General features: G+C 40.6%; 1 protein-coding gene and 1 pseudogene across 2 annotated transcripts; both read right to left on the bottom strand.

The window, feature by feature from the left end:
- Positions 1 to 8,015: 8,015 nt before the first annotated feature.
- On the bottom strand, positions 8,016 to 12,414 carry LOC130969581 (CASP-like protein 4B1; annotated as a pseudogene).
- On the bottom strand, positions 12,142 to 14,373 carry LOC130970771 (ankyrin repeat-containing protein BDA1-like). Of its 2 annotated transcripts, XR_009082105.1 has the most exons (3): positions 13,697 to 14,373; positions 12,683 to 13,605; positions 12,142 to 12,416 (listed from the first exon to the last, which is right to left on the bottom strand). XR_009082105.1 is itself a non-coding variant. In XM_057896951.1 (2 exons), the coding sequence occupies exons 1-2, from the start codon at positions 14,330 to 14,332 to the stop codon at positions 12,814 to 12,816; spliced, it is 1,428 nt and encodes a 475-aa protein (XP_057752934.1). In that variant the 5' UTR covers positions 14,333 to 14,373; the 3' UTR covers positions 12,580 to 12,813. The 2 variants fall into 2 exon arrangements, 1 of the variants encoding a protein (XP_057752934.1); XM_057896951.1 differs by lacking the exon at positions 12,142 to 12,416 and having other exon boundaries at positions 12,580 to 13,605.
- Between the last annotated feature and the right edge of the window lie 12,310 nt (positions 14,374 to 26,683).

Raw genomic sequence — 26,683 nt, forward strand, 5'->3', positions numbered from 1 at the left:
TTCCCCTTTATTGGCTGCCGGCCACCCCTTGTGAAAAGATTGGTCTAGATGACCTAGACGAGGTGGAGGCGGCCATTGTGGGGTTTTTCCGAGAAGCATGGGGGAGGGCCCCATACTTGGATACGAGGAAAATCCTCCAGGGGACGTCGGTCTTTGTTCAATCTTGCATAGGTAGTGCATGCATTTCTTGTTTCCGAGTTGCAATTTGCCGACTTGTATTTTACCGACTTGTAACTTGGTTGTTCCTTTTGTAGATATGGCAAAGAAAAATGCTCAAGAGTCCTACCAGCGGGTGCAGGAAGCCAAGGCAAAGTCCCGGGCCAGGTCCGGGGGTTCCAAGGCGGTCGTCTCTCCTCCTCCTCCTCCTCCTAGAAATGTGGGTACTCCCTCTCAACCTCTTATCATCTCTTCCTCCTCAAGTTTGGCTCGACCACTCCCTTCTGCCCCACTACTTTCCGAGCCAGAGAAGAAGAAGCGCAAGACTTCAGAGTCTGGCCCTTCTTGGGAAGGTGGGGTTAAGGCGGATGCTCTTGCATTCGTCCGAAAGAACATCTATCCTCTCATAAATATGGATGATGTTTCTGTTCGGAAACACCTTGCCACTCTGGCCGAAGAAAGTTTTAGGGCGGCGGGAGTTTGTGGCAAACTTTTGGACATATTTGAGAAGACTCCTCTCAGCTCCTTGGGGACTTCCTCAAGGGTTGAGGAGCTAGAGGAGAGGCTTCTTTTATTTGAAAAACATCAAAAGGAGTTGAAGGAGGAGAGGGATAAGTTGAGGAAGGAGAGAGATGACCTCCGGGAGAAGGAGAGCCAGCTGCGAGCCCAATGTACTATGGAGGTAAATCTAAGGAAGGCAGCCCAGGAGAGTTACCAAAGCCTATTTAAAGATATGGTGGAGGTGAAGAAGGATTTGTTGAACTCTCGGAGTGCCTATGCTGACTTGGAGGACTCTATCGCCGATGCCGCCGAGGAGTCTTGGAGAATTTTCCTGGAGCAGGTCAGGGTTATAGCCCCCGACTTGGATCTTTCTCCATTACATCCTGACAAAGTGGTGATTGATGGCGCCATCGTTGATCCTCCTGCTCCCGAGGTCCTTTCCGAGTCAGACCTAAAGACTCGGGGGCAGAGGATTATAGAGTTTCCTCCTTATTCCGCAGATCCACCGAGTTCTTCAACCCTTGCTCCGACTTCCTCTTTGGCTCCTCCTCCTGGTCCTGGTGGTGTTCCTCCTGGTGGTGGTGATTCCTCTACTCCGTCCAAGAAATGACTTTTTTATTTTTGTGGCTATATGGGGGCCCGGCCTGTGGGTCCCCCCTTTTTTAAACTTCTATTTATTTGCTGGTGGTTGTGAACAATTTGCTTCTGGCCTTTCAAGGCCGTAAACAAAATATTCTGTTTGTTGCCCTTTTTTGGATAAGGGTTTTAAACAAAATAAATGCCCTTTTTGGATAAGGGTTTTCTAATCGAAGTAGGTGCCCTTTTTTGGATAAGGGTTTAAGTTACTTTGCGCGTGCACATGCTTTTCTATTTTGAAATATGTTTGATCTTTTCGAAAAAACTTTTTGCTAGCTTGTATTATTTTGTCGAGCCTTTTTCGTGGAAAGGCTTGTATGCAAGCTTTAAATTTTTCAGGTTGTCATATCTCTTTTGTTATCCTTTATACTCGACTTTGCTTTAGTGAGTTTTTTATGACTTAGGTTATTTTTGCGATGCGCCTTTCTTCTACTCGGTGTTATACTCCGATCTGTGGATCAAAGTTTTCCAAGTTTCCCTACTCGGGATCACTTTCCGACTTATGAGTCGAATTGGTTCCCGAGTTTTTTACGATCGACTTATATAACCTCTTTACACCGACTTGTACCTCATCGTTTTATCCTGACGACCATCTAGGTCGGTTCATGGGATTTTCACGCTTTGTCGAGCTTAAGTCGGCGCGTTTCGTAGAAAGACTTAGAAAAATAAAGGAGGATATTCTAAGAGATATTATGAATGAAAAAAGATCTTTATTAATCGGGAAGGTACCTTTTTGCTACTAAGGGTCTTGACAGTATGTTTTCCCTTAGCCTCTACTATGATGCCTCGTTAAAAACCCTTCTCCAGAAAAAACCCTTTTGGGAAAAAATCATGAAGTTGGGAAAAGAGTACATCAGGGAGTAAAGTTCGCTTTTAACTATAGTACCTTTTTAAATTACAAGCATGCCACGACCTCGGTAGTTCAGTGCCATCCAGGTCGGTTATTTTATAATAACCTTTTCCCAACACTTCCTTGATTTTGTATGGCCCTTTCCAATTTGCGGCGAGCTTTCCATCTCCTGATTTGTTGACTCCAATGTCGTTTCTGATTAGGACCAAGTCATCTAAGGCAAATGTTCTTCGAATGACTTTCTTGTTGTATCTGGTAGTCATCCTTTGCTTTAATGCTGCTTCTCTTATCTGGGCATCTTCTCGGACTTCGGGGAGCAAGTCGAGCTCCTCTTTGTGCCCCTGTATGTTTCCGACCTCATCATGGAGAATTACCCTTGGGATTTGCTCATTGATTTCTATAGGAATCATGGCTTCTACGCCGTAGACTAGTCGGAAGGGTGTTTCTCCTGTGGCAGATTTGGGGGTTGTCCTGTAAGCCCACAGCACTTGGGGGAGCTCTTCCGCCCAAGCTCCCTTTGCTTCCTGTAATCTCTTCTTCAAACCTGCCAGTATGACCTTGTTAGCTGCCTCGGCTTGCCCATTTGCTTGTGGGTGTTCTACCGAGGTGAATTGATGTTTGATTTTCATACTGGCTACCAGACTTCTGAAGGTGGCGTCAGTGAATTGGGTTCCATTATCCGTGGTGATGGAATAAGGTATTCCATACCTTGTGATGATGTTTTTGTAGAGGAACCTGCGACTTCTTTGAGCGGTGATAGTGGCTAATGGTTCTGCTTCTATCCACTTCGTGAAGTAGTCTATTCCCACGATCAAGTATTTGACTTGCCCTGGTGCTTGGGGAAAAGGACCTAACAAATCCATTCCCCATTTTGCGAAAGGCCAGGGGGAAGTTATACTAACGAGCTCTTCTGGTGGAGCCACGTGGAAATTTGCATGCATCTGGCATGGCTGGCATTTTTTCACAAAGTCTGTGGCATCTTTCTGCAAGGTCGGCCAATAGAATCCTGCTCGGATTACTTTCCTGGCCAACGACCTTGCTCCGAGGTGGTTTCCGCAGATTCCACTATGTACTTCCTCCAACACCTCGGTGGTTCTTGAGGTCGGTACACACTTCAGCAATGGTGTTGATATCCCTCTTCTGTAAAGGACATTTCTCACCAATGTATAATGTTGTGCTTCCCTTCGGATCTTTTTAGCCTCTTTCTCCTCTTTGGGGAGGATGTCGAATTTCAGATATTCGACTAAGGGATTCATCCATCCGAGGTTTAGGCCGACTACCTCAAGTACCTCTTGTTTATCTTCCGCTTTTGATACCGAGGGCTCTTGGAGGGTTTCTTGGATCAGGCTTCTATTGTTCCCTCCGGGTTTGGTACTTGCTAATTTGGATAGGGCGTCAGCTCTGCTATTTAGATCCCGAGTTATGTGCTTAACCTCGGTTTCCGCAAAGTGCCCCAGGTGTTCCAAGGTTTTTTCCAAGTATCTCTTCATATTGGGGTCCTTCGCCTGATATTCTCCACTTATTTGGGAAGTCACCACTTGTGAGTCGCTGTAGATCATTACCTTTGTAGCGCCAACTTCTTCTGCTAACTTTAATCCGGCAATCAAGGCTTCATATTCTGCCTGATTGTTTGAAGCCGGGAATTCAAATTTTAAGGAGACCTCTATCTGGGTTCCTTTTCCATCTACCAATATTATACCTGCGCCACTTCCCGTTTTGTTGGAGGATCCGTCTACATAGAGCTCCCATGTAGTCGGTTTTTCCTCTTGTTCTCCTGCATATTCTGCAATGAAGTCGGCAAGGCATTGGGCTTTGATTGCTGTCCGAGTTTCATATCTCAGATCGAACTCGGAGAGCTCTATCGCCCATTGAACCATTCTCCCTGCAACATCCGTCTTTTGGAGGATTTACTTCATGGGTTGGTTTGTACGGACTCTTATTGTTTGAGCCTGAAAGTAAGGTCGTAGCCTTCGTGAGGCTATTACTAAGGAGTAGGCAAACTTCTCTAGTTTGTGGTACCTTAGCTCAGGGCCTTGTAGAACCTTACTGGTAAAGTAGACCGGGTGTTGACCGACCTCGTCTTCTCTGATCAGGGCTGATGAGACAGCCCTGTTTGCCACGGATAGGTATAGGACAAGGTCTTTTCCCGGTACTGGTCGGTTTAAGATAGGAGGTTGGCTTAAGAATTTTTTGAACTCTTGGAACGCCTCCTCACATTCCAGAGTCCATTCAAACTGGCATCCCTTCCTTAATAAGGAGAATAATGGAAGGGATTTTAGTGCCGATCCTGCCAAAAATCTGGAGAGGGCTGCAAGTCGGCCATTAAGCTGTTGAACCTCTCTCAAACAAGTCGGACTTTTCATTTCTAGGATGGCTCTGCATTTGTCGGGATTGGCCTCAATCCCTCTTTGTGTTAGCATGAAGCCTAGAAATTTCCCTGCTTCTACTGCAAAGGCGCATTTTGCGGGATTTAGTCTCATCCCATGCAACCTTATAGTATTGAAGACTCGTGAGAGGTCGGTTAAGAGGTCGTTTTCTTGCTTGGTTTTTACTAACATGTCGTCGACGTATACCTCCATTAGGTTCCCTATATGGGGGGAAAACACTTTGTTCATCAGCCTTTGATACGTGGCTCCTGCATTCTTTAGTCCGAATGGCATGACTACGTAGCAATAGTTGGCTTTTGGTGTGATGAACGATGTTTTCTCCTGATCGGGTTCATGCATCGGGATTTGGTTATATCCCGAGTAGGCATCCATGAATGATAGGTATTGGTACCCCGAGCTGGAGTCCACCAGGGTATCAATACTCGGTAGAGGATAAGGGTCCTTAGGACATGCCTTATTCAGGTCGGTATAGTCGACGCACATTCTCCATTTACCATTTTGTTTTTTGACTAGCACTACATTGGCTAGCCATGTTGGGTATTTGACCTCCCTAATAAAGCCGGCTTCCAGGAGCGCCTGTACTTGTTCTTCTACTATTGAGGCTCGTTCTGGGCCGAGCTTGCGTCTTCTTTGCTGTACAGGTCGGGACCCTGGGAAAACCGAGAGCTTGTGGGACATGAGCTCGGGATCAATCCCGGGCATGTCGGAAGCCTTCCATGCGAAGAGGTCGGAATTAGTTCTTAGGAGTTCTCCCAATCTTTGTTTTAGGGTTTCCCCTAGGTTGGCTCCTATGTAAGTGTTTTTCCCTTCCTCTTCACCGACTTGTATTTCCTCGGTTTTTCCTCCCGGTTGGGGCCGTAGTTCTTCTCTGGTTCTTGCTCCACCCAACTCTATGGTGTGGACTTCTTTTCCCTTTCCTCTCAGATTTAGGCTTTCGTTATAGCACTTCCTTGCCAATTTTTGATCTCCCCTCACCGTTGCTATTCCTCCGGGAGTTGGGAATTTCATGCAGAGGTGAGGAGTTGATACCACTGCTCCAAGGCGATTAAGGGTAGTTCTGCCGATTAAGGCATTGTAGGCTGACCCTTCCTCGATGACTATAAAGTCTATGCTCAGAGTCCTTGATTTTTCCCCTTTTCCAAAGGTGGTGTGAAGGGGTAAAAATCCCAGTGGCTTTATTGGCATATCCCCTAACCCATATAGGGTGTCGGGGTAAGCTCTCAACTCTTTTTCATCTAACCCTAGCTTGTCGAAGGCCGGCTTGAAAAGGATGTCCGCCGAGCTTCCTTGGTCTACTAGGGTTCTGTGGAGATGGGCGTTGGCTAGGATCATAGTTATCACCACGGGATCATCATGCCCGGGGATTATCCCTTGCCCATCTTCTTTCGTGAATGAGATGGTGGGGAAGTCGGGTGTCTCTTCCTCGACTTGGTAGACTCTTTTGAGATGTCTTTTGCGAGAAGATTTGGTGATCCCGCCTCCCGCAAATCCTCCCGAGATCATATGGATATGTCTCTCTGGGGTCTGTGGTGGCGGATCTCTCCTGTCCATATCATCCCGCTTTCTCTTTCCATGGGTGTCCGACCTCTCCATGAGATATCTGTCAAGCCGGCCTTCTCTAGCCAGCTTTTCTATCACATTTTTGAGGTCGTAACAGTCGTTGGTGGAGTGACCATATATTTTATGGTACTCACAATACTCGCTGCGACTTCCCCCTTTTTTATTTTTAATAGGTCTTGGGGGTGGCAGCCTTTCAGTGTTGCAAATCTCTCTGTATACGTCCACTATAGAAGTCTTTAGAGGAGTATAAGAGTGATACTTCCTGGACCTCTCGAGACCGAGTTCTTCCTTCTTTTTGACTTCCCTTTCTCTCTCCCTAGAGGAGGAAGTGGGTCCAGGTCGTGAACTCAGGTCTCTTAGCTTTGCATTCTCTTCCATGTTGATGTACTTCTCGGCCCTTTCTTGTACATCACTTAGAGAAACGGGGTGTCTTTTAGATATGGACTGTGAGAAGGGGCCTTCTCTAAGTCCGTTGACTAACCCCATTATTACTGCCTCTGTGGGCAGGTCTTGGATCTCTAAACATGCCTTGTTGAACCTTTCCATATAGGCTCGTAAAGACTCTCCGACCTCCTGCTTTATTCCCAAGAGGCTCGGTGCATGTTTTACCTTATCTTTTTGGATTGAGAACCTCATCAAGAATTTCCTTGAGAGGTCTTCAAAACTAGTGATGGATCTTGGGGGAAGGCTATCGAACCACTTCATCGCTGCTTTCGATAAAGTGGTCGGGAAAGCCTTGCATCTCGTAGCATCGGAGGCGTCAGCTAGGTACATCCGACTTTTGAAATTGCTAAGATGATGCTTTGGATCCGTAGTTCCATCATAGAGGTCCATATCAGGGCTTTTGAAGTTCGTTGGAACTTTTGCCCTCATTATGTCCTCGCTGAAAGGATCTTCTCCGCCCGGGAGTTGATCTTCTCCTTCATCGCGGGAGTTCTTGAGAGAGGATTCTAGCTGCAAGAGTTTTCTTTCTAACTCTTTTCGCCGTTCCATCTCTTCTTTAAGGTACCTTTCGGTTTCCTTTTGCCTCTCCCGCTCTTGTTCCAATTGCTCTAGGCGGCTATGAACCAATCCTATTAGTTCAGCTACGTGAGCCGGTCCGCCTTTTTCTGATTCACGCCCATCTGAGGAATTTACCTTCGGATTCTTTACTCCGGAGGTACCCTCTCTGTGTTGATCATTATCTTGATGTTGGGCTGTGTCTTCATTGTCATTGCCCATGTCTAGATTCTCTTGCTCGGAATCCGTTTCGACATGGCCTTCTTCATGGGATCTTTCTGCCATCGAGGGATGATCTCGCGGATCCCCGGCAACGGCGCCAATGTTACGGTAGGTAACCGGAGATTAGTCCAATGGATGGCGTTCGGCGGCCCAAGTGTATAATAGAGGAGGACTCCAGGTAGGTTCGCAACTCGGGAGGCTCCGTCCGACTTGTGCTTGCGTGTGAATGGGGGGTGGTACCTGCAAAGACACTCCGATGCCTAAGTTAGCAAGGGTGTAAGCAGGTCTTAGAGAGTATTGGACTTAGGGATACCTGAGGGGTGTCAGTGTATTTATAGTGGTGAGCCAATAACCACCGTTGGTGTAGTGCCGTATCTTTAGGATAATAACCGTCCCATTATCTTAGGGAGGTTAAGATATGGCTTTATGAAGTGGTTAGAGAGTTTTCCGGGGCGGTTACTCATTTGAATGAGTGTTTATCTGCCAGCTAATCTCATAACCGACTTCTTCATCGCAGGTCGGGATGAACACCGACTTCGTATGCGAAGGCGGCGTTTAGTAAGGCTTAATCTATTGGATTAGGCTTTTTAATAGGACCTGGGCCCTTATCATTGGGCCAGGGTATGAACAATTGGTATACACAATTAAATGAAAGTGTGAAACATTTTTATCGGGTAAAAAAATTAAAAAAATCAATGGAAGTTTCATATATAAGGTTGAGTTGATAGTTTGAAGCCAGAGATGAGTGCTGACACTGCTAAACAAAATGAATGCAAAAATGGACATGCAAATGGCTGTACTTGAAGAATCAGTGAATATATTGTCTGAGTTTTCTCTTATTCTGTTTGTTATTGGAATTGCTGAAGATGCTGATGATAACAACAGATATGCCATGATCTGCAACCAAAAACAGTAACAACATTTGCCAATGGGTCAAGTTGCTAATTAACTATTCATTGTTCCTCAATGGCAGTTGGCAAATACATAAACATGAATATGATGATTGGAAGGTAAAACAGGGTTTTGAATGAAGAGTTGTGTAAAAGATTTGATTAATTCAAAATGAAGACTCTACCAACTTCCACAAGTGAAAGACTTATATTAATATCAGACTCATTAAATTGTGGACTCATGAACGCTAGGACTCATTAACTTCTCTTGACTAATTAAAGTGAACAACTTTTATTAATATTTTTACATCTATTTCATCTAATCCTTAGCTTATAAGTTCGAAGTCTACACTCTCCTCAAGAAAATATTCATATGCCATTAATTTGATTTGACAATTAGATGAAAAGAATATAACAAACTTTTGCTGATGTGATTATCCTGCAGATTGTAGTCCTTAGAGAAACACTATAATATTATAGACTGCTTGAAGTAATGTAAACTTTCATTTTCATTACATCTGTAGAGGCAACTTCACAGAGAAGTTTTCAAAAGTTTCTACCCAAACCTCTTCAGCATTGCTTATAGTTATAGCTCAACAACACAGGAAAAACTTAAGTCTTTCTTAACTATTAAGGCACAGAAAATTAATTAAATGGAATGCTAATTAATTTTTAAAAAAATACCAAGAAATAAAAAGAGAAAGAAAATACTAGTCTTTAAGAATGAAAATGAAACCATCTGACAATTCAAATATAGTTAATGGCCCTGAGTTTGATTCCCCATCCCTCACTAGCCACAGATTCAAATTTTGTATTAAAAATAAAACAAAACCCCACAAAGTAATCAATGTTATGATGAAGATCAAAGAAAAAAGAATTAATTGCAAACAAACCTGGTCTCCTGCAAAGTCAATGATAGCAGCCATTCTGGGCTGAAGCAATTGTTTTCCTTTTACTTTGAGAAACAATATGCCTCCATTATAAAGACTTGACAAAATTGCAATAGCCAGCAAATATCTGAGCCATTGTTGAGTTCCAATAATCAATGTTGAGAATTAAGAGAGATAATAAAAGCATTTTCTTTAGATAATTTCCTAATAAGTGAACTTTCAGTTATAAACTGCCCTTAACTTAACAAATTGGAATTCACATACACAACCAATCGATTGAATTTGGCAAATTTATATTGTTTTGGTTAATTCAATCGATTGAATAACAAAACCAATCGATTGAATTGTGAGATCTCAGGTTGTTTTCAAGCATTCAATCGATTGGAGAGTATAAATAATCGATTGAATTACAAAAATTCACTATTTATTCATCGTTCAATCGATTGGGTCATATGACCAATTGATTGATTTATGCAAAAACCATCCTGCCTTGCAATTTTCAATCAATTGAGTTATAATTCAATCGATTGTTTTGATAATCCAATCACGAAGGTAACGTATCAAATATAAACTTTTAATCCATTCGAATGGTCAAAAACTTTATTACGATCAATTGAAGATTTAATTCGTTATTATTTTTGTTTTTTATTATTAACAAATATAATAGATGATTGATAAAATAATAATTTATAAAATAAAAAATAGTTTTTATAATTAAATAAAATATATGGGGTTAATTTGTAATTAAAATTAGTTAAAAGACTATGTAGCAATTGTTAAAAAAATTTTAAAAATATGTTTTGTTATAGGACCATTTAATAATCCAAAGTCCAAACGTTTTGGGACCATCGAATCCAGTGTCCAATAACAAAGGGACAATAACAGATATGCTGATATGCATACAAAAAAAAATAATGCTATAGGGTTTTTATGAACTAAGTTTAATTAAATTAAATAATAAAATTTAAAATAATGATAATCATAATTAATTGTTGTTATGTTAAATTAATTTAGTTAGATTTAATTAACAAAAAAAAATTTTATGTGTATTATTAAAAAAATGATGAGATCAACAAATTTAAAATTCTATATAAATATTAATTTGAGGTCTGATTTTTGAACTCGCAATACTTATAGTATATAATATAATATTTATAATTTTATACATATAACATCTGTAATTATATGTTTATTATATTTTAAAATTTATAATTATTTTAATAAAATCTAAATAAAAAAAGTTTAAATGGTTTAAACTAATTTTTTATTACTTATCTAATATTATTAATTAATAGCGAAAAAAAAACACACCTCTCATACATGTCATTTACCCAAATTAATCTGTATATAGATTTCTGATCGGATCACAAAATACATCACCAAATTGAAGGTAAGTCACTCAAATTATAATTGTTCACATGTAAATTCTTAGTAAAAATTATGAGAAGGTTGGATTTGAATATTTTAAATTTTGAATTTTATTTTAAAGGATAAAATATGATTTTTTATTATTTATTTTATAAGTAGGATAAAAAAATATAAAAAAATATTATTTAAAAATAAAAAATTATATTTTAATCTTTAAAATGAAAATTTAAAATTTAAAAAATCTAAAAACTGACAACTTTAAGTATATGATTAGAGTGTCTTAAGTATACGAAAGTGATAAGCAGTTCTTAATTAAGAGGCCAGTTTTCTGGTGGCTATGTTTTTGGTGTTTAAGAGTGGCTATGGTTGACCAGCCAGCAACATGAGCACACGTGGAATGGGACGTTAGCACTAATACAACATTAGACTGAAAGGAGATACGGTAATTGAAAGGACATAGTATTCGCACACCGTCAGCGCCGAGAGAGAGCTCCACTGCTCCGCTGAGGAACTCACACCTTCAATGGTGGCGGCGACCTCCCGTGCTTCTCTCCGAAACGACCTGGGTCAACAAGTATCCGCCTGTAACTGCAGGCGACCGCCTTCCGATACTAAGGCAACAAGTACAGTCGGAGACGAGGTGTTCCCAGCATGACTGCTCGACACTTGCTACTTTTGGGTTTGGGAATTTCTCAAAATTTTCCACCAATTTTATCGAAGGGTTCTGTCTTTGGTTTTCCTAATTTCACAAATTTCTCTCCCATCATTCACTCCTGAAGGCTGAAACTGTTAATTACTATGGTTTGCTGATTCAATACTTTTACCCCACGTTCATTGGTGCGTTTACCGTGATCAGATGGGTCAAACCTTTGGTCAGTTTCTGGATTGTATGTTGCAAATTAGCCACCATAGTCATGCAACCCACACAGTCACCACAGACCGCACCAATTAAGAATAACAATATTTATCATGATGATAGGCCAGGTATGCATAATATCAACAACTCTTGAACTTGAGTTTGAGTAGGTTCAACCTTAAGGCGGCATAAATCTGTTTCTTGAGAATTTTCCATGCCAGAGAGTTATTGAGCACCTCAATGACCACCCAGATGAAAACAAGGATGAAAAGGTAAGAAATAATCTTATCCACAAGTTGTGTTCCAGGGTCGGGCGATATGAAATGCATAGAAAAGAGATAGCTGAAAGGCGATGAAAAAAGTCGGACCGATGAGTTGAAAACCAACCCAGCCAGTGGGTATTAGAATAAGAATTGTAAGAATGGTCAATAAAAGGGCAGTCTTGTTAAGGAATGCTAAGGCAAAGAAATCAATGCTTGACAAGACTGATTCCCCTGCTTCAGTACTAGTTGTAGAATTCTTATCCCCGATTTCAGACTGATAAAGGCCACCCGGGGAGTACTGCAAGCATGCACCACCCTTGAGGTCAATAGGGTATGAATAGGCACGCGGTAGAAGAAAATTAGTTAGTCAATAGGGTATAAGAATCCATTTTTGTACTGATTAACCCACGTTGAGGTCGCTAAGGAAAGGGGGTGTATGCGTGTCTGAACAAATTGTTTATTGCAGAACCTTAGAAGATGTTAATCATCACGAATTACCCTAATTAATAGTGGCTAATTAAAGGACTAGCAATTAGTATATATCTATATTATTTATTGCATTACAAACAGTTCTATTAAACCAGATAGAACAACAGCATGAAAATAAAGCCTGAATTGAGACATAACAACCAATAAACATGCAAGGATAGGTACACACATGATCAAACTATAAACTTATGTAGTTCTAACTTTAAGTTGGAGTAGAATCTTTTCGCCTTCAAAGTCAACGAAGATGCTGATGGTAAGCAATAAATTAGCTCATCTGCGAGGGTGGGTGGTCTAACTTCAATAGATGAACCGTGATTTGCTCCGACCTTCAGTAGTTTCTTCTCCATACCTGTAATTAGTAGTGCCGTCAATTTGTCTAAATTCAATTATTTGATGTTCAGTTAGTTCTTGATTCACATTATCAGATTCTTAATTCCAGGGGGCTTTAATAAGAAATTTATTCTTTGAGAGTGATAATATAGGAACATTTATCATCATAAAATCTCCTTATTCATAACATTACAAGACAAATACAGCAAATGGACGACACTATGAAAAACTGATGAGTAGAATGAAGTGATAGTGTAACTTAGATGCACGGTAGGCGTAAATAACCTTAATAACTGATAGAGGAGTTGTTGAATGAAAACCACCACCTGAACCAACTCTGAACTTAAGTAGTTGCCTGCTCAAAACTAAAATATTAAATAGAAATGCACGTTACGTGCAATATGTATTCGACATAACTATATGTTACTTGCATTATTGTTTCTACTCGTAAACCTTCTAGGCAGGCGCGGCATGTATTTCTCGAGTGCTGTTAATTGTGTTGTGCCTAAGTATGCACCGAAACCGAAACCATTCAACAGGAGTGCAATGACAATTCCAGAGAAGATGATGACAATTAGAAGCATCACTTGACCAGCAATCGGGTGCCCGGTTGTTTCATGCCGTGGGGGGCTTATAATTGCCAAAGAATAGAAATAGCTGATGCCAACGTAAACACTTGGAGCTACCAGCATGCCGCCGATCATGCCCTCTGGTATTATTACCAGAAATGCTATAATTGCGTAGAAGAGGGCAGACGAGTTAATCAATGCAAGGGAAGCGAAGTTAACGGTGGACAAGACCGATTTGCTAGCAGCAGAATTGAGTGATGAAGTAGCATTCAGATTACTGGCGTCGGCCTGATAAAGTCCACCAGGGGGGCTCAGCGCCGATTGATAGACTGTGGTTAGAATCAGAGTAGCCGCTACCAAATAAGCATCTCGTTGGTTGTCTGATATGTTCCCTCTGATACGCCTTATGATTGTTTGAGTTTCAAACAAATCTTCATCTAAGATTTTGTACATTTCAGATGTAGCAGCTGCCAACATGGAACTATCTTCAAGTGATGTGCCAAGTCTTGCTCCAGCCTTTGATAATTTGCTCTTCATATCTTCACTACGACCAGTGGCTTCGTCTAGTGCTGTCTTATTCTCCGAATTCTTCACATTTAAATCTATAATATAACGATCTTTTAGCAGAAAATCAAGAGCCTGCATGCATGTGTGTAGCCAACATAATCAGTACATATATATTGAAGAGATAAACATGCATGGACATGAGGGAGGCAGCGTATATATATACCTGTATGTCGTGTTTGATAACAGAAAGGTGCAAAATGGTGTTGCCTGCCACATCTCTCCAGTTCAACATGGATCTTTCTAGTCTTGCAGCACCCTTGCGGGTATTTCCCTTGAGCCACCCAACCAGCACCCTGAGAGCATCAAACTGCTCATATCTCACTGCAACGTGAAGAGCAGTCTCATCTCTGGCGTTCACATCTTCAATGGAATCTGGACAAGCTGACAGAAAGAAAGTTAAGAGGTCACAATCTCCTATTTGACTTACAAGATGAAGAGGGGTGGTGCCCTCCCTTCCTTTCACTCTGGCAAGCTCTTTGTTCATGTCTACAAAGCGACGAGCCAGTTTGCTATGCCCATTTTGGATAGCAAGGTGCACGGGGCTGAACCCTTGCTGATTGAGCTTCAAAGCAAATGAGGGCATCAACACCATGATCTCAGTGGCAAAGTAGAGATACTTGAGCTCCAGCTCAGGATTCGTCCTGAGATCCACGGATGCAGCAATATGCAAAGGTGTGCTAACAAATGGTTTCGCATCAGCATCATTCAAGATATCTGGATCCCCCTGAATTAGAGCGTAGAGACGGTCTATATCTCCCGAAAGAGCAGCTTCCTCCAACGGGCTTACATTATTTGCCATGCTTTCTGTATGCTAATAAGCTTTTTTGCTACTAATCAAGCCTAAAAAGTTGATGCCGCACCAAATGATCTTCATCGCTACTACTTAATATACCAAATTACCAACGCAAGTTTTAACATTTAATATTACCAACGCTGGATCCGTCAATTATGTACTAATTAAGCTTATCTTCTTTTATTTTGAAGTTTGGAGTTGTTTTTTTATCTTTAAAAATATTTAAAAAACTTGAAGAGGGTTAGGTAAATAATGTTCATCTTGAACAATATGAACAACTATCAATCAAATAAAAATACACTATAACTCTAAATTAACTATCTAAATCTTAATATTAAAATAACCTTCGGTACACCTAGTGAAATAAACATTTGATATATCTATTATTCATATTGTTTAATATTTTTATTGTCTACCTATATTTTTTCATCTACAAATATTTGTTTACATATTCCGATAAAGAAGACATGATTTAAAATTTAAAAACAATTAGATATAGACTATGAAGTCAACAAAACATATAGTAACAAAAGGACAATAACATATACATAAAGAAAGACCGATGAGCTCAACGGACTTAAAGTCACATATAAATAAAATAAATATTAAGTGAACAAATTAATTTTTTAATTAAAGTTAATTTTTTTATATATACTCTTTTTAACTGATTTTTATTATATTTTATAAGATCAATTTAGTTGAATTTAGTTATTGATACTAAGAGTAAATCTCATTAATGAAATATTAATAATAGCTGTGATGTTAACAAAAATATTTTGACATTTGTATAAATTAAGGTGACTGTTTATACAAAAATATATTTATATAAAAATAGTTAAAAAGTTTTCTATCTTCTATATATATGTAATAATTTATGACCAATAATAAATTTTTAAATAAAATTTTGAATTGCAATAAATTATTTTTTACTCTATCGTATTAGAGGATATCATAAAAAAATGATATATTTAATTAAGTTCTTTAATACAGTACTGTTCTGGGGCTTACCTAGAACCGGACGGTGGTTGGGCTTGTTTGTGAGACCCAAGCGTTGGAGGAGTGTGGTCTACGATTTAGTTTACGTATGGGAGCCGCCTCCGAATTGTGTATGTGAAAGAATGGGGGGTGGTACCTGCAAAGACACTCCAATGCTTAAGTCAGCAAGAGTGTGAGCAGGTCTAGAGAGTATTGGGACTTAGAGATACCTGAGGAATGTCAGTGTATTTATAGTGGTGAACCAATAACCACCGTTGGACTAGTGCCACTTTTTTAGGATGTTAACCGTCCCTTTATCTTGGGGAGGTTAAGATATGGATACTGGAAGTGGTTAGAGAGATTTTGGGGGCAGTTACTCATCTGAATGAGTGCTTATCTGCCAGCTAACCCTCGTTCCCGACTTCTTTAGAACAAGTCGTGGTGAGTGCCGACTTCGTAAGACGAAGGTCGGTGCCGGGTGAGGCCCAATCCGTGGGATTAGGCCTTTTGTTTGGACCTGGGCCTTTACTATTGGGCCAGGGTATGAACAGTGCCCCTACTCGAGCCCAATTTTCTTTTCAAGATTTAGGTTCGAGTATTCTACTCGGGGTCGTAGCCGACTTGTTGGAGGATCGACGTGATGGTTTGAAATCGACGTGACTTTTCGTGACCTTTTGGTTTTGACAGTTACGTCTAATCAAGCATCGCGTCCGTTAGGGATGTGCATAGGGATTGATGGTCTTGGTAACGGTGCATTCTCATTAATGACTGCCCCTCTTTTACCATTGTGCCCCTAGCATGGTTATAAATACTTTCCCTCTCTTTCGTTGTTTCGTTTCTGCAATTTTCAAATTTCTTCTTCATTTGTTCGTGCTGCATTCTTGTGTTCGAAGACTTTTACTTCCTCCAATCCTGATTTTCAGATAAAGGTTAGCTTTTTCTTCTTCTGTAACATGCTTTCTATTTGCATGCCTTTATTTTGTAGATAGATAGGTTGGTTTGTAGATTTCTGTTTGGTTCCGTATTCCCTCCCTTTAGAGACCGTATTTTTTTATTTTTCTTTTCTTTTTCCCTTGTAGGTTTTTGTCACCTTTTTTAAGAAAAGAAATGGCTTCCGTAGATATCCTTTCCCAGTGGGTTGATGTTATAGTCTTAGGGGAGGAACCTTCGGTCGATACTGAGTTTATCACTCACCTTCGTACTCGCCACAGAATTTGTACTTCTGAGGAGGATGAGCCGAAGTATGAGTTGGTAGTCTCGGGCCCAGAATACCGGGTTTGCTTTGGGAGGGCCAATGAAGCGGCCCCTCATTTTTTCTTTATGTATGAGTGTATGATCACCCGTTTGGGTGTTTTTCTTCCTTTTTCGAATTTTGAGATGTCTGTGTTGCGTCACTGCCGAGTTGCCCCTACTCAGCTTCACCCTAACTCTTGGGATTTTTTGAAAATTTATCAATTTATCAGCCAGGCTTTGGAGTTCCCGACCTCTCTAAAGATTTTTTTCTATCTTTTTCATATGACCAAACCCTTTAGTGGGCTAAATAATAAGCAACAGTGGGTGTCTTTCCGGGCCATACAAGGTCGGAGAGTTTTCACCCTCTTTGACGAATCCTTCCATGACTTTAAAAATTATTTTTTCAAAGTTCAAGCTGTAGAGGGTCACCACCCCTTTTTCTTGGACGAGAGTTCTTCTCCTCGCTTTCCCCTGTATTGGTTGGAGGCCTCCCCCTGTGAGAAATATGGTCTGGACGACCTAGACGAAGTGGAGGCGGCCATTGTGGGGTTCCTCCGAGAAGTGTGGGGGAGGGCCCCATATCTGGACACTAAGAAATTCCTCCAGGGGTCTCCGAATTTTATCCAGGTGCAACTAGGTAGCTTTTGTTTTTTTAATTTGCTTCCGACTCGTGATTTCTTGTACCGACTTGTTTGACTTTTAGTTATTACTTGTTTTTGCAGAGATGGCGAAGAAGAACGCTCAGGAATCTTACCAGAGAGTCCAGGAGGCCAAGGCAAGGTCTCGAGCCAGGACTGGTGGCACCAAGGCGATTATCTCTCCTCCTCCTCCTCCTCCCCGGAACACGGGGACTCCTTCTCAGCCCATTGTGATTTCTTCTTCAGCTTTATCTCGGCCGCCCCCCTCCGCCCGACCTCCTCCTGAGCCAGAGAAGAAGAAGCGCAAGACTTTAGAGTCTGTCTCTTCTTTTGAAGGTGAGGTTAAAGCGGATGCTCTTGCATTCGTCCGAAAGTACATCTACCCCCATGCTCGTATAAGTATGGATGATGTTTCTGTTCGGAACCACCTTACCACTCTGGCTGAGGAGAGTCTCAGGGCGGCGGGTGTTTGTGGTAAACTCTTAGATATTTTTGAGAAGACTCCTCTCAGCTCTTTGGGTTTAACCTCGAAGGTTGAAGAGCTGGAAGGAAGGCTTCTTATATATCAAGAGCATGAGAGGGAGTTGAAGGAGGAAGTTGCCAAGCTGAGGGAGGAGAGAGATAGCCTCCGGGAAAAGGAGAGTAAATTGCAAGCCCAATGCAACATGGAGGTGGGCTTGAGGAAAACAGCACAGGAGAGTTATCAAAGTTTATTTGAAGATCTTGTGTCTGTGGGGAAGGATCTGCTGAATTCTCGGAATGCATATGCCGAGTTGGAGGACTCCATTGCTGACGGGGCCGAGGAGGCTTGGAGGATTTTTAAGGAGCAAGTCAGAGTCATCGCTCCTGACTTGGATCTTTCTCCTTTGGATCCTGACAAAGTCGTTATCGACGGTGCCATAGTGGATCCCCTGCTCCCGTGATCGTTTCCGAGTCAGAATTGAAGACTCGGGGGCAGAGGATCATTGAGTCCCCTCCTCGCCCAAAGGACGCTCCGAGCTCTTCCATAGTTCCTCCGACTTCCTCTTCATCTCCTATGGATGCCTTTCTCCCTGGTCCTGATGCTGCTCCTACTACTCCTTCTGGTGGTGATCCGTCTACTCCTCTAAAAAAATGATTTTGTTGGCTATATGGGGGCCCGGCCTGTGGGTCCCCCCTTTTTTAAACTCTTTTATTTGTTGTTTGTTGGTGGTTTACTGAATAATTTTCTTTTTGGCCTTTTAAGGCTGTAAACAAAACATTTTATAATACCCTTTTTTAATAAGGGTTTTAAGTTAACAAAAAATACCCTTTTTTGGATAAGGGTTTAAGTTACCTTATGCGTGCATACTTTTTTGGTTTTGATTTTCGGAAGTTCCCTTGATCTTTTCTGAAAATCCTTGGCTTGTCTGTCTTTTTAAGCCTTTTTGTTTTCAAGGTTTTTTAGGACAGCTTTTAAGCTTTTCTCCTAGGTTTTTTTTATCTCTTTTTGGTTATTCCTTGTACTCAACTTTATTTTATTGAGCTCTTATGACTTAGGCTACTTTTGTAATTCGTTTTTGTTTTACTCGATTTTTCATTTCGACTTATGAGTCGGTATGTTTCCGAGTTTTATCACGATCAATTTCTATAATCTCTTTACACCGACTTGTACCTCGTCGTTTTATCCTGACGACCATCTAGGTCGGTTCATGGGATTTTCATGTTTTGTCGAGCTTAAGTTGGCGCGTTTCGTCGAAAGAAAGAGAAAACAAAAAGGAATTTATAAGAGATATTTGTAAAATAAAAAGATCTTTATTTATTGGGGAGGTACTTTATTGCTACTAAGGGTTTTTGCCAATCTATTTCCCTTAGCCCATACTATGATGCCTCGTTAAAAATCCTTCTCCAGAAAAAACCCTTTGATTTTGGGAAAAAATCATGAAGTTGGGAAAAGAGTACATCAGGGAGTAGAGTTCGTTTTTAACTGTAGTACCTTTTCATATTACAAGCATGCCACAACCTCGGTAACTCGGTGCCGTTCAAGTCGGTCACTTTATAATAACCTTTTCCTAAGGCCTCATTGACTTTGTATGGTCTCTTCCAATTAGCAGCGAGCTTTTCTTCCCCCGATTTGTTGACTCCAATGTTGTTTCTGATCAAGATTAAGTCATTTGGGGTGAATGTTCTTCGAATGACTTTTTTGTTGTATCTTCTAGTCATCCTTTGCTTCAAAGCTGCTTCTCTTATCTAGGCTTGCTCTCGAACTTCGGGGAGCAGGTCGAGCTCCTCTTTGTGCCCCTGTATGTTCCCGATCTCGTCATGGAGAGTCACCCTTGGGCTTTGTTCATTGATTTTTATTGGTATCATGGCTTCTACGCCATAGACTAGTCGGAATGGCGTTTCTCCAGTGGCGGATTGGGGGGTTGTCCTGTAAGCCCATAGCACTTGTGGGAGCTCCTCAGCCCAGGCTCCTTTTGCATCTTGTAATCTTTTCTTCAGTCCTGCCAGTATGACTTTGTTGGCTGCCTCGGCTTGTCCATTGGCTTGCGGATGTTCTACCGAGGTGAACTGGTGTTTGATTTTTATACTGGCTACTAGGCTTCTAAAGGTAGAGTCGGTGAACTGGGTTCCATTATCTGTAGTAATGGAATAAGGTATCCCATATATTGTGATGATATTTTTGTAGAGGAACCTCCGACTTCTTTGAGCGGTGATGGTGGCCAATGGTTCTGCTTCTATCCACTTTGTGAAGTAATCTATTCCCACGATCAGGTATTTGACTTGTCTTGGCGCTTGGGGAAAAGGACCTAACAAATCCATTCCCCATTTTGCAAAGGGCCATGGAGAAGTGATACTGATGAGCTCTTCCGGAGGAGCCACATGGAAATTTGCATGCATCTGACATGGTTGACACTTTTTCACAAATTCTGTGGCATCTTTCTGCAAGGTCGGCCAGTAGAATCCAGCTCGGATCACTTTCCTGGCTAGTGACCTTGCTCCGAGATGATTTCCGCAGATCCCACTGTGAACTTCCTCTAACACCTCGGTGGTTCTTGAGGTCGGTACGCACTTTAACAATGATGTTGATATCCCCCTTCTGTAGAGAATATTTCTCACCAAAGTGTAATGTTGTGCTTCCCTCCGGATTTTCTTGGCCTCTTTTTCCTCTTTGGGAAGGATGTCGAATTTCATGTATTCGACCAAGGGGTTCATCCATCCGAGGTTTAAACCGGCTACCTCAAGGACCTCTTGTTTGTCTTCTACTTTTACCACGGAGGGTTCCTGGAGAGTTTCCTGGATCAGGCTTCTGTTATTCCCTCCTGGCTTGGTATTTGCTAACTTGGATAGGGCGTCTGCTCTGCTATTCAGATCTCGAGTTATGTGTTTGACCTCGGTTTCTGCAAAGCGCCCAAGGTGTTCCAGAGTTTTTTCCAAGTACCTCTTCATATTTGGGTCCTTTGCCTGATACTCTCCACTTATCTGGGAGGTCACCACTTATGAGTCGCTGTATATCATCACCTTTGTAACACTGACTTCTTCTACCAGCTTCAATCCAGCAATCAGGGCTTCATACTCTGCCTGATTATTTGAAGCTGGGAATTCAAATTTGAGGGAAACCTCTATTTGGGTTCCTCTTTCATCCACCAATATTATGCCTGCACCGCTTCCTGTTTTATTTGAGGATCCATCTACATAGAGTTCCCATGTAGTTGGCTTTTCCTCTTGATCTCCTGCGTATTCTGCGATGAAGTCGGTGAGGCACTGGGCTTTAATCGCCGTCCGAGTTTCATACCTCAAGTCGAACTCGGAGAGCTCTATTGCCCATTGAACCATTCTCCCTGCGACATCCATTTTTTGGAGGATTTGCTTCATGGGTTGGTTCGTGCGGACTCTTATTGTATGAGCTTGAAAGTAAGGTCGTAGCCTTCGTGAGGCTACTACTAAGGAGTAGGCAAACTTCTCTAGTTTGTGGTATCTGATGAGCGGATAATTTATACGCTTTTTGGCATTGTTTTTAGGTAGTTTTTAGTAAGTTTGAGCTACTTTTAGGGATGTTTTCCTTAGTTTTTATGTTAAATTCACATTTCTGGACTTTACTATGAGTTTGTGTGTTTTTCTGTGATTTCAGGTAAATTCTGACTGAAATTGAGGGATTTGAGCAAAACTCTGAAAAAGGCTGACAAAAGGACTGCTGATGCTGTTGGATTCTGACCTCCCTGCCCTCGAAATGGATTTTCTGGAGCTACAGAACTCCAATTGGCGCGCTCTCAACGGCGTTGGAAAGTAGACATCCAGGGCTTTCCAGCAATATATAATAGTCCATACTTTATTCGAATATTGACGACGTAACTTGGCGTTAAACGCCAAGTTCATGCTGCTGTCTGGAGTTAAACGCCAGAAAAACGTCATGATCCGGAGTTGAACGCCCAAAACACGTCATAACTCAAAGTTCAACGCCAAGAAATGCCTTAGCTCGTGGATTGATCAAGCTCAGCCCAAGCACACACCAAGTGGGCCCGGGAAGTGAATTTATGCATCAATTACTTACTCATGTAAACCCTAGGAGCTAGTCTAGTATATATAGGACATTTATCTATTGTATTAGACATCTTTGGTCTCAGTTTTGTTTTATTCTTCATCTTAGGAGATCATTGATCACGTTTTGGGGGCTGGCCATTCGGCCATGCCTGAACCCTTTACTTATGTATTTTCAACGGTGGAGTTTCTGCACACCATAGATTAAGGGTGTGGAGCTCTGCTATACCTCAAGTATCAATGAAGTTCTATTTTCTTTTATTCGGTCTCTATCTTATTCTTATTCCAAGATATTCATTCGTACCCAAGAACATGACGAATGTAATGAGTTAGATAACCCTCATTATTATTCTCACTTATGAATGCGCGTGATTGACAACCACTTCCGTTCTACATGCAACTGAGCTTGAATGTGTGTCTCTTAGATTCCCCAACAGAATCTTCGTGGTATAAGCTAGATGGATGGCGGCATTTATGAGGATCCGGAAAGTCCAACCTTGTCTGTGGTGTTCCGAGTAGGATCCTGGGAATCCGGAAAGTCTAACCTTGTCTGTGGTATTCCGAGTAGGATTCCGGTAATGAATGACTGTGACGTGCTTCAAACTTGTAACCTGCTGGGCGTTAGTGACAGACGCAAAAGAATCAAGGGATTCTATTCCAGTAGGAGCGGGAACCAACCGGTGATTGGCCGTACTGTGACAGAGTACGTGAGCATTAGCTTTCACTGCGAGGATGGGATGTAGCCATCAACCATGGTTGATGCCTCCAGACTGGTTAGCTGTGCGAGTGACAGCCGCATAGGATATTTCCCCGAGAGGATGAAAGTAGCCACAGCTGATGGTGAACCCCTATACAAAGCTTGCCATGGAAAGGAGTAAGAAGGATTGAGTAGAAGCAGTGGGAAGGCAGGCGTCCTTGAGTCATACAGCATCTTCATATACTTAACTGATACCTCTACTAATGAATCTGCATAAGTATTCTATCCCTTTTATTATTTCTATTTTATTATTTGAATCTAATCAAGTATCATGTTTAATCCGCCTGACTGAGATCTACAAGGTGACCATAGCTTGCTTCATACCAACAATCTCTGTGGATTCGACCCTTACTCACGTAAGGTTTATTACTTGGACGACCCAGTACACTTGCTGGTTAGTTGAACGGAGTTGTGAAAATAAACAGTGCCCTAAGAGTAAATACATACTAAAGCTCAAAAGATAGTAATCACAATTTCGTCCACCAAGTTTTTGGCGCCGTTGCCGGGGAACAATCAATTTCGAACAACAATTCAAACAATTGTTTCCAACCTACAATGGTGCCAAGTTTTTAATCCGGCAACAACACCAAGTTTTTGGCGCCGTTGCCGGGGATTGTTCGAGTATGGACAACTGACGGTTCATCTTGTTGCTCAGATTGGGTAATTTTCTTTTCAAAATCTTTTTCAAAAATTTTTCTTTTATTTTTCGTTTTTCTTCACATTATTTTCGAAAAAATTAATAAAAATACAAAAAAATTAGAAAATCATAAAAATCAAAAATATTTTGTGTTTCTTGTTTGAGTCTTGAGTCAATTTTTAAGTTTGGTGTCAATTGCATGATTTAAAAATTTTTCTTGCATTTTTCGAAAATTCATGCATTCATGGTGTTCTTCATGATCTTCAAGTTGTTCTTGGTAAGTCTTCTTGTTTGATCTTGATGTTTTCTTGTTTTGTGTTGTTTGTTGTTTTTCATGTGCATCTTGGCATTCATATTTTCCATACATTAAAGATTTCTAAGTTTTGTGTCTTGCATGTTTTCTTTGCATCAAAAATTTTTCAAAAAATATGTTCTTGATGTTCATCATGATCTTCAAAGTGTTCTTGGTGTTCATCTTGACATTCATAGCATTCTTGCATGCATTCATGGTTTTGATTTAAAAATTTCATGCATTGAGTATTTTGTTGTTTTTCTCTCTCATAATTAAAAATTCAAAAAAATCAAAAAAAATATCTTTTCCTTATTTTCCTCCAAATTTTCGAAATTTTGGGTTGACTTGGTCAAAATTTTTAAAATTAGTTGTTTCTTACAAGTCAAAGTCAAAATTTCAATTTTAAAAATCTTATCTTTTCAAAATCTTTTTCAAAAATCATATCTTTTTCATTTTTTTATATAATTTTCGAAAATTTCAAAAATTATTTTTCAAAATATTTTCAAAATCTTTTTCTTATCTTTTTATCAAATTTTCGAAAATTAAGCTAACAAATAATATGATTGGTTCAAAAATTTGAAGTTTGTTACTTTCTTGTTAAGAAAGGTTCAATCTTTAAGTTCTAGAATCTTATCTTGTAGTTTCTTGTTAGTTAAGTAATTTTAAAAATTAAATCTTTTTCAAAATATCTTTTTATCTTTTTATCTTATCTTTTTCAAAAATTTTATCTTTTTCAAAATTTGATTTCAAAATATCTTATCTAACTTGCTATCTTCTTATCTTTTTCAATCAACTAACTAACTTGTTGTTTGTTTCTTATCTTTTTCAAAACCACCTTTCCCTCTCTAATTTTCGAAAATATCTCACCCCTTTTTCAAAAATTCTTTTTAATTAACTAATTGTTTCATGTTTTAATTTTAAGTACATTTATCTTTAATTTTCGAAAATTACTAACTCATTTTCAAAATTATTTTCGAATTCTCCCTCCTCTTTTCTTCTTCTATTTAATTATTTAATTACTAACACTTCTCTCCACCTTTCTTCATCTAAAATCCGAATCTCCTTCCCCATTCCTCTACCCCCTTTCTTTTTCTACTAACATAAAGGAATCTCTATACTGTGACATAGAGGATTCCTCTTTCTTTTCTTGTTCTCTTCTCTTTCATATGAGCAGGAACAGGGATAAAGGCACTCTTGTTGAAATTGATCCAGAACCTGAAAGGACTCTGAAGAGAAAATTAAGAGAAGCTAAATTACAACAATCCAGAAGAAACCTTCTTGAAATTTTCGAACAAGAGAAAGAGATGGCAGACGGAAATAATAATAATAATGCAAGGAGAATGCTTGGTGACTTCACTAAGCCAACGTCCAAGTTTGATGGAAGAAGCATCTCCATTCCTGCCATTGGAGCCAATAACTTTGAGCTTAAGCCTCAACTAGTTGCTTTAATGCAACAAAACTGCAAGTTCTATGGACTTCCATCTGAAGATCCTTATCAGTTTTTAACTGAGTTCTTGTAGATCTGTGAGACTGTAAAGACAAATGGAGTTGATCCTGAAGTCTACAGACTCATGCTTTTCCCTTTTGCTGTAAGAGACAGAGCTAGAGTATGGTTGGATTCACAACCCAAGGATAGCCTGGACTCATGGGATAAGCTGGTCACTGCCTTCTTGGATAAATTCTTTCCTCCTCAAAAGCTGAGCAAGCTGAGAGTGGATGTTCAAACCTTCAAACAAAAAGATGGTGAATCCCTCTATGAAGCCTGGGAAAGATACAAGCAGCTGACCAAAAGATGTCCATCTGACATGTTTTCAGAATGGACCATATTAGATATCTTCTATTATGGTCTCTCTGAATTTTCGAAAATGTCATTGGACCATTCTGCAGGTGGATCTATTCACCTGAAGAAAACGCCTGGAGAGGCTCAAGAACTCATTGACATGGTTGCAAACAACCAGTTCATGTATACTTCTGAGAGGAATTCCGTGAACAATGGGGTACCTCAGAAGAAAGGAGTTCTTGAAATTGATGCTCTGAATGCCATATTGGCTCAGAACAAAATGTTGACTCAACAGGTCAACATGATCTCTCAAAATCTGAATGGATTGCAACATGCATCCAACAGTAATAGAGAGGCAGCTTCTGAAGAAGCTTATGATCCTGAGAACCCTGCCATGGCAGAGGTTAATTACATGGGTGAACCTTATGGAAACACCTATAACTCATCATGGAGAAATCATCCAAATTTCTCATGAAAGGATCAACAAAAACCTCAACAAGGTTTTAACAATGGTGGACGTAATAGGCTAGGCAATAGCAAGCCATATCCATCATCTTCTCAGCAACAGACAGAGAATTCTGAACAAAACACTTCTAATTTAGCCAATATAGTCTCTGATCTGTCAAAGGCCACTTTCAGTTTCATGAATAAAACAAGATCCTCCATTAGAAATCTGGAGGCACAAGTGGGCCAGCTGAGTAAGAAAGTCATTGAAACTCCTCCCAGTATTCTCCCAAGCAATACAGAAGAAAATCCAAAAGGAGAGTGCAAGGCCATTGACATAGTCAAAGTGGCCGAATGCACAAGGGAGGAGGAGGACGAAAATCCTAGTGAGGAAGACCTCCTGGGACGATCCTCAAGCAAGAAGGAGTTTCCTATAAAGGATCCAGAGGAATCTGAGGCTCCTATAGAGACCATAGAGATTCCATTAAGTCTCCTTCTGCCATTCATGAGCTCTGAAGAATATTCATCCTCTGAAGAGAATGAAGATGTGACTGGAGAGCAAGTTGCTCAATACTTAGGAGCTATCATGAAGCTGAATGCCAAGCTGTTTGGTAATGAGACTTGGGAAAGTGAACCTCCCTTGCTCATTAGTGAACTAGATACTTGGATTCAGAGAACTCTACCTCAAAAGGAACAAGATCCTGGCAAGTTCTTAATACCTTGCACCATTGGCACCATGAGCTTTGAAAAAGCTCTATGTGATCTGGGGTCAGGGATAAATCTTATGCCACTCTCTGTAATGGAGAAGCTGGGGATCATTGAGGTACAACCTGCCTTGTTCCCATTGCAATTGGCAGATAAGTCCATAAGACAAGCTTATGGAATAGTGGAGGACGTGCTAGTAAGGGTTGAAGGCCTTTACATCCCCACTGATTTCATAATCCTAGACACTAGGAAGGAAGATGATGAATGCATCATCCTAGGAAGACCTTTCCTAGCCACAGCAGAAGCTGTGATAGATGTCAACAGAGGAGAGTTAGTCCTTCAATTGAATGGGGACTACCTTGTGTTTAAGGCACATGGCCATCCCTCTATGACAAAAGA

Source organism: Arachis stenosperma, chromosome 3, assembly GCF_014773155.1.
Source record: "Arachis stenosperma cultivar V10309 chromosome 3, arast.V10309.gnm1.PFL2, whole genome shotgun sequence".
Lineage (NCBI taxonomy): Eukaryota > Viridiplantae > Streptophyta > Magnoliopsida > Fabales > Fabaceae > Arachis > Arachis stenosperma.

What these genes read in the sequence shown, in the direction of transcription:
- LOC130970771 (XM_057896951.1), bottom strand. Translation starts at nt 14,332, where the DNA reads ATGGCAAATAATGTAAGCCCGTTGGAGGAAGCTGCTCTTTCGGGAGAT. An exon ending in TTATCAAACACGACATACAG is followed by an intron (nt 13,606 to 13,696) that starts GTATATATATAC and finishes ACATGCATGCAG; the next exon opens with GCTCTTGATTTTCTGCTAAA.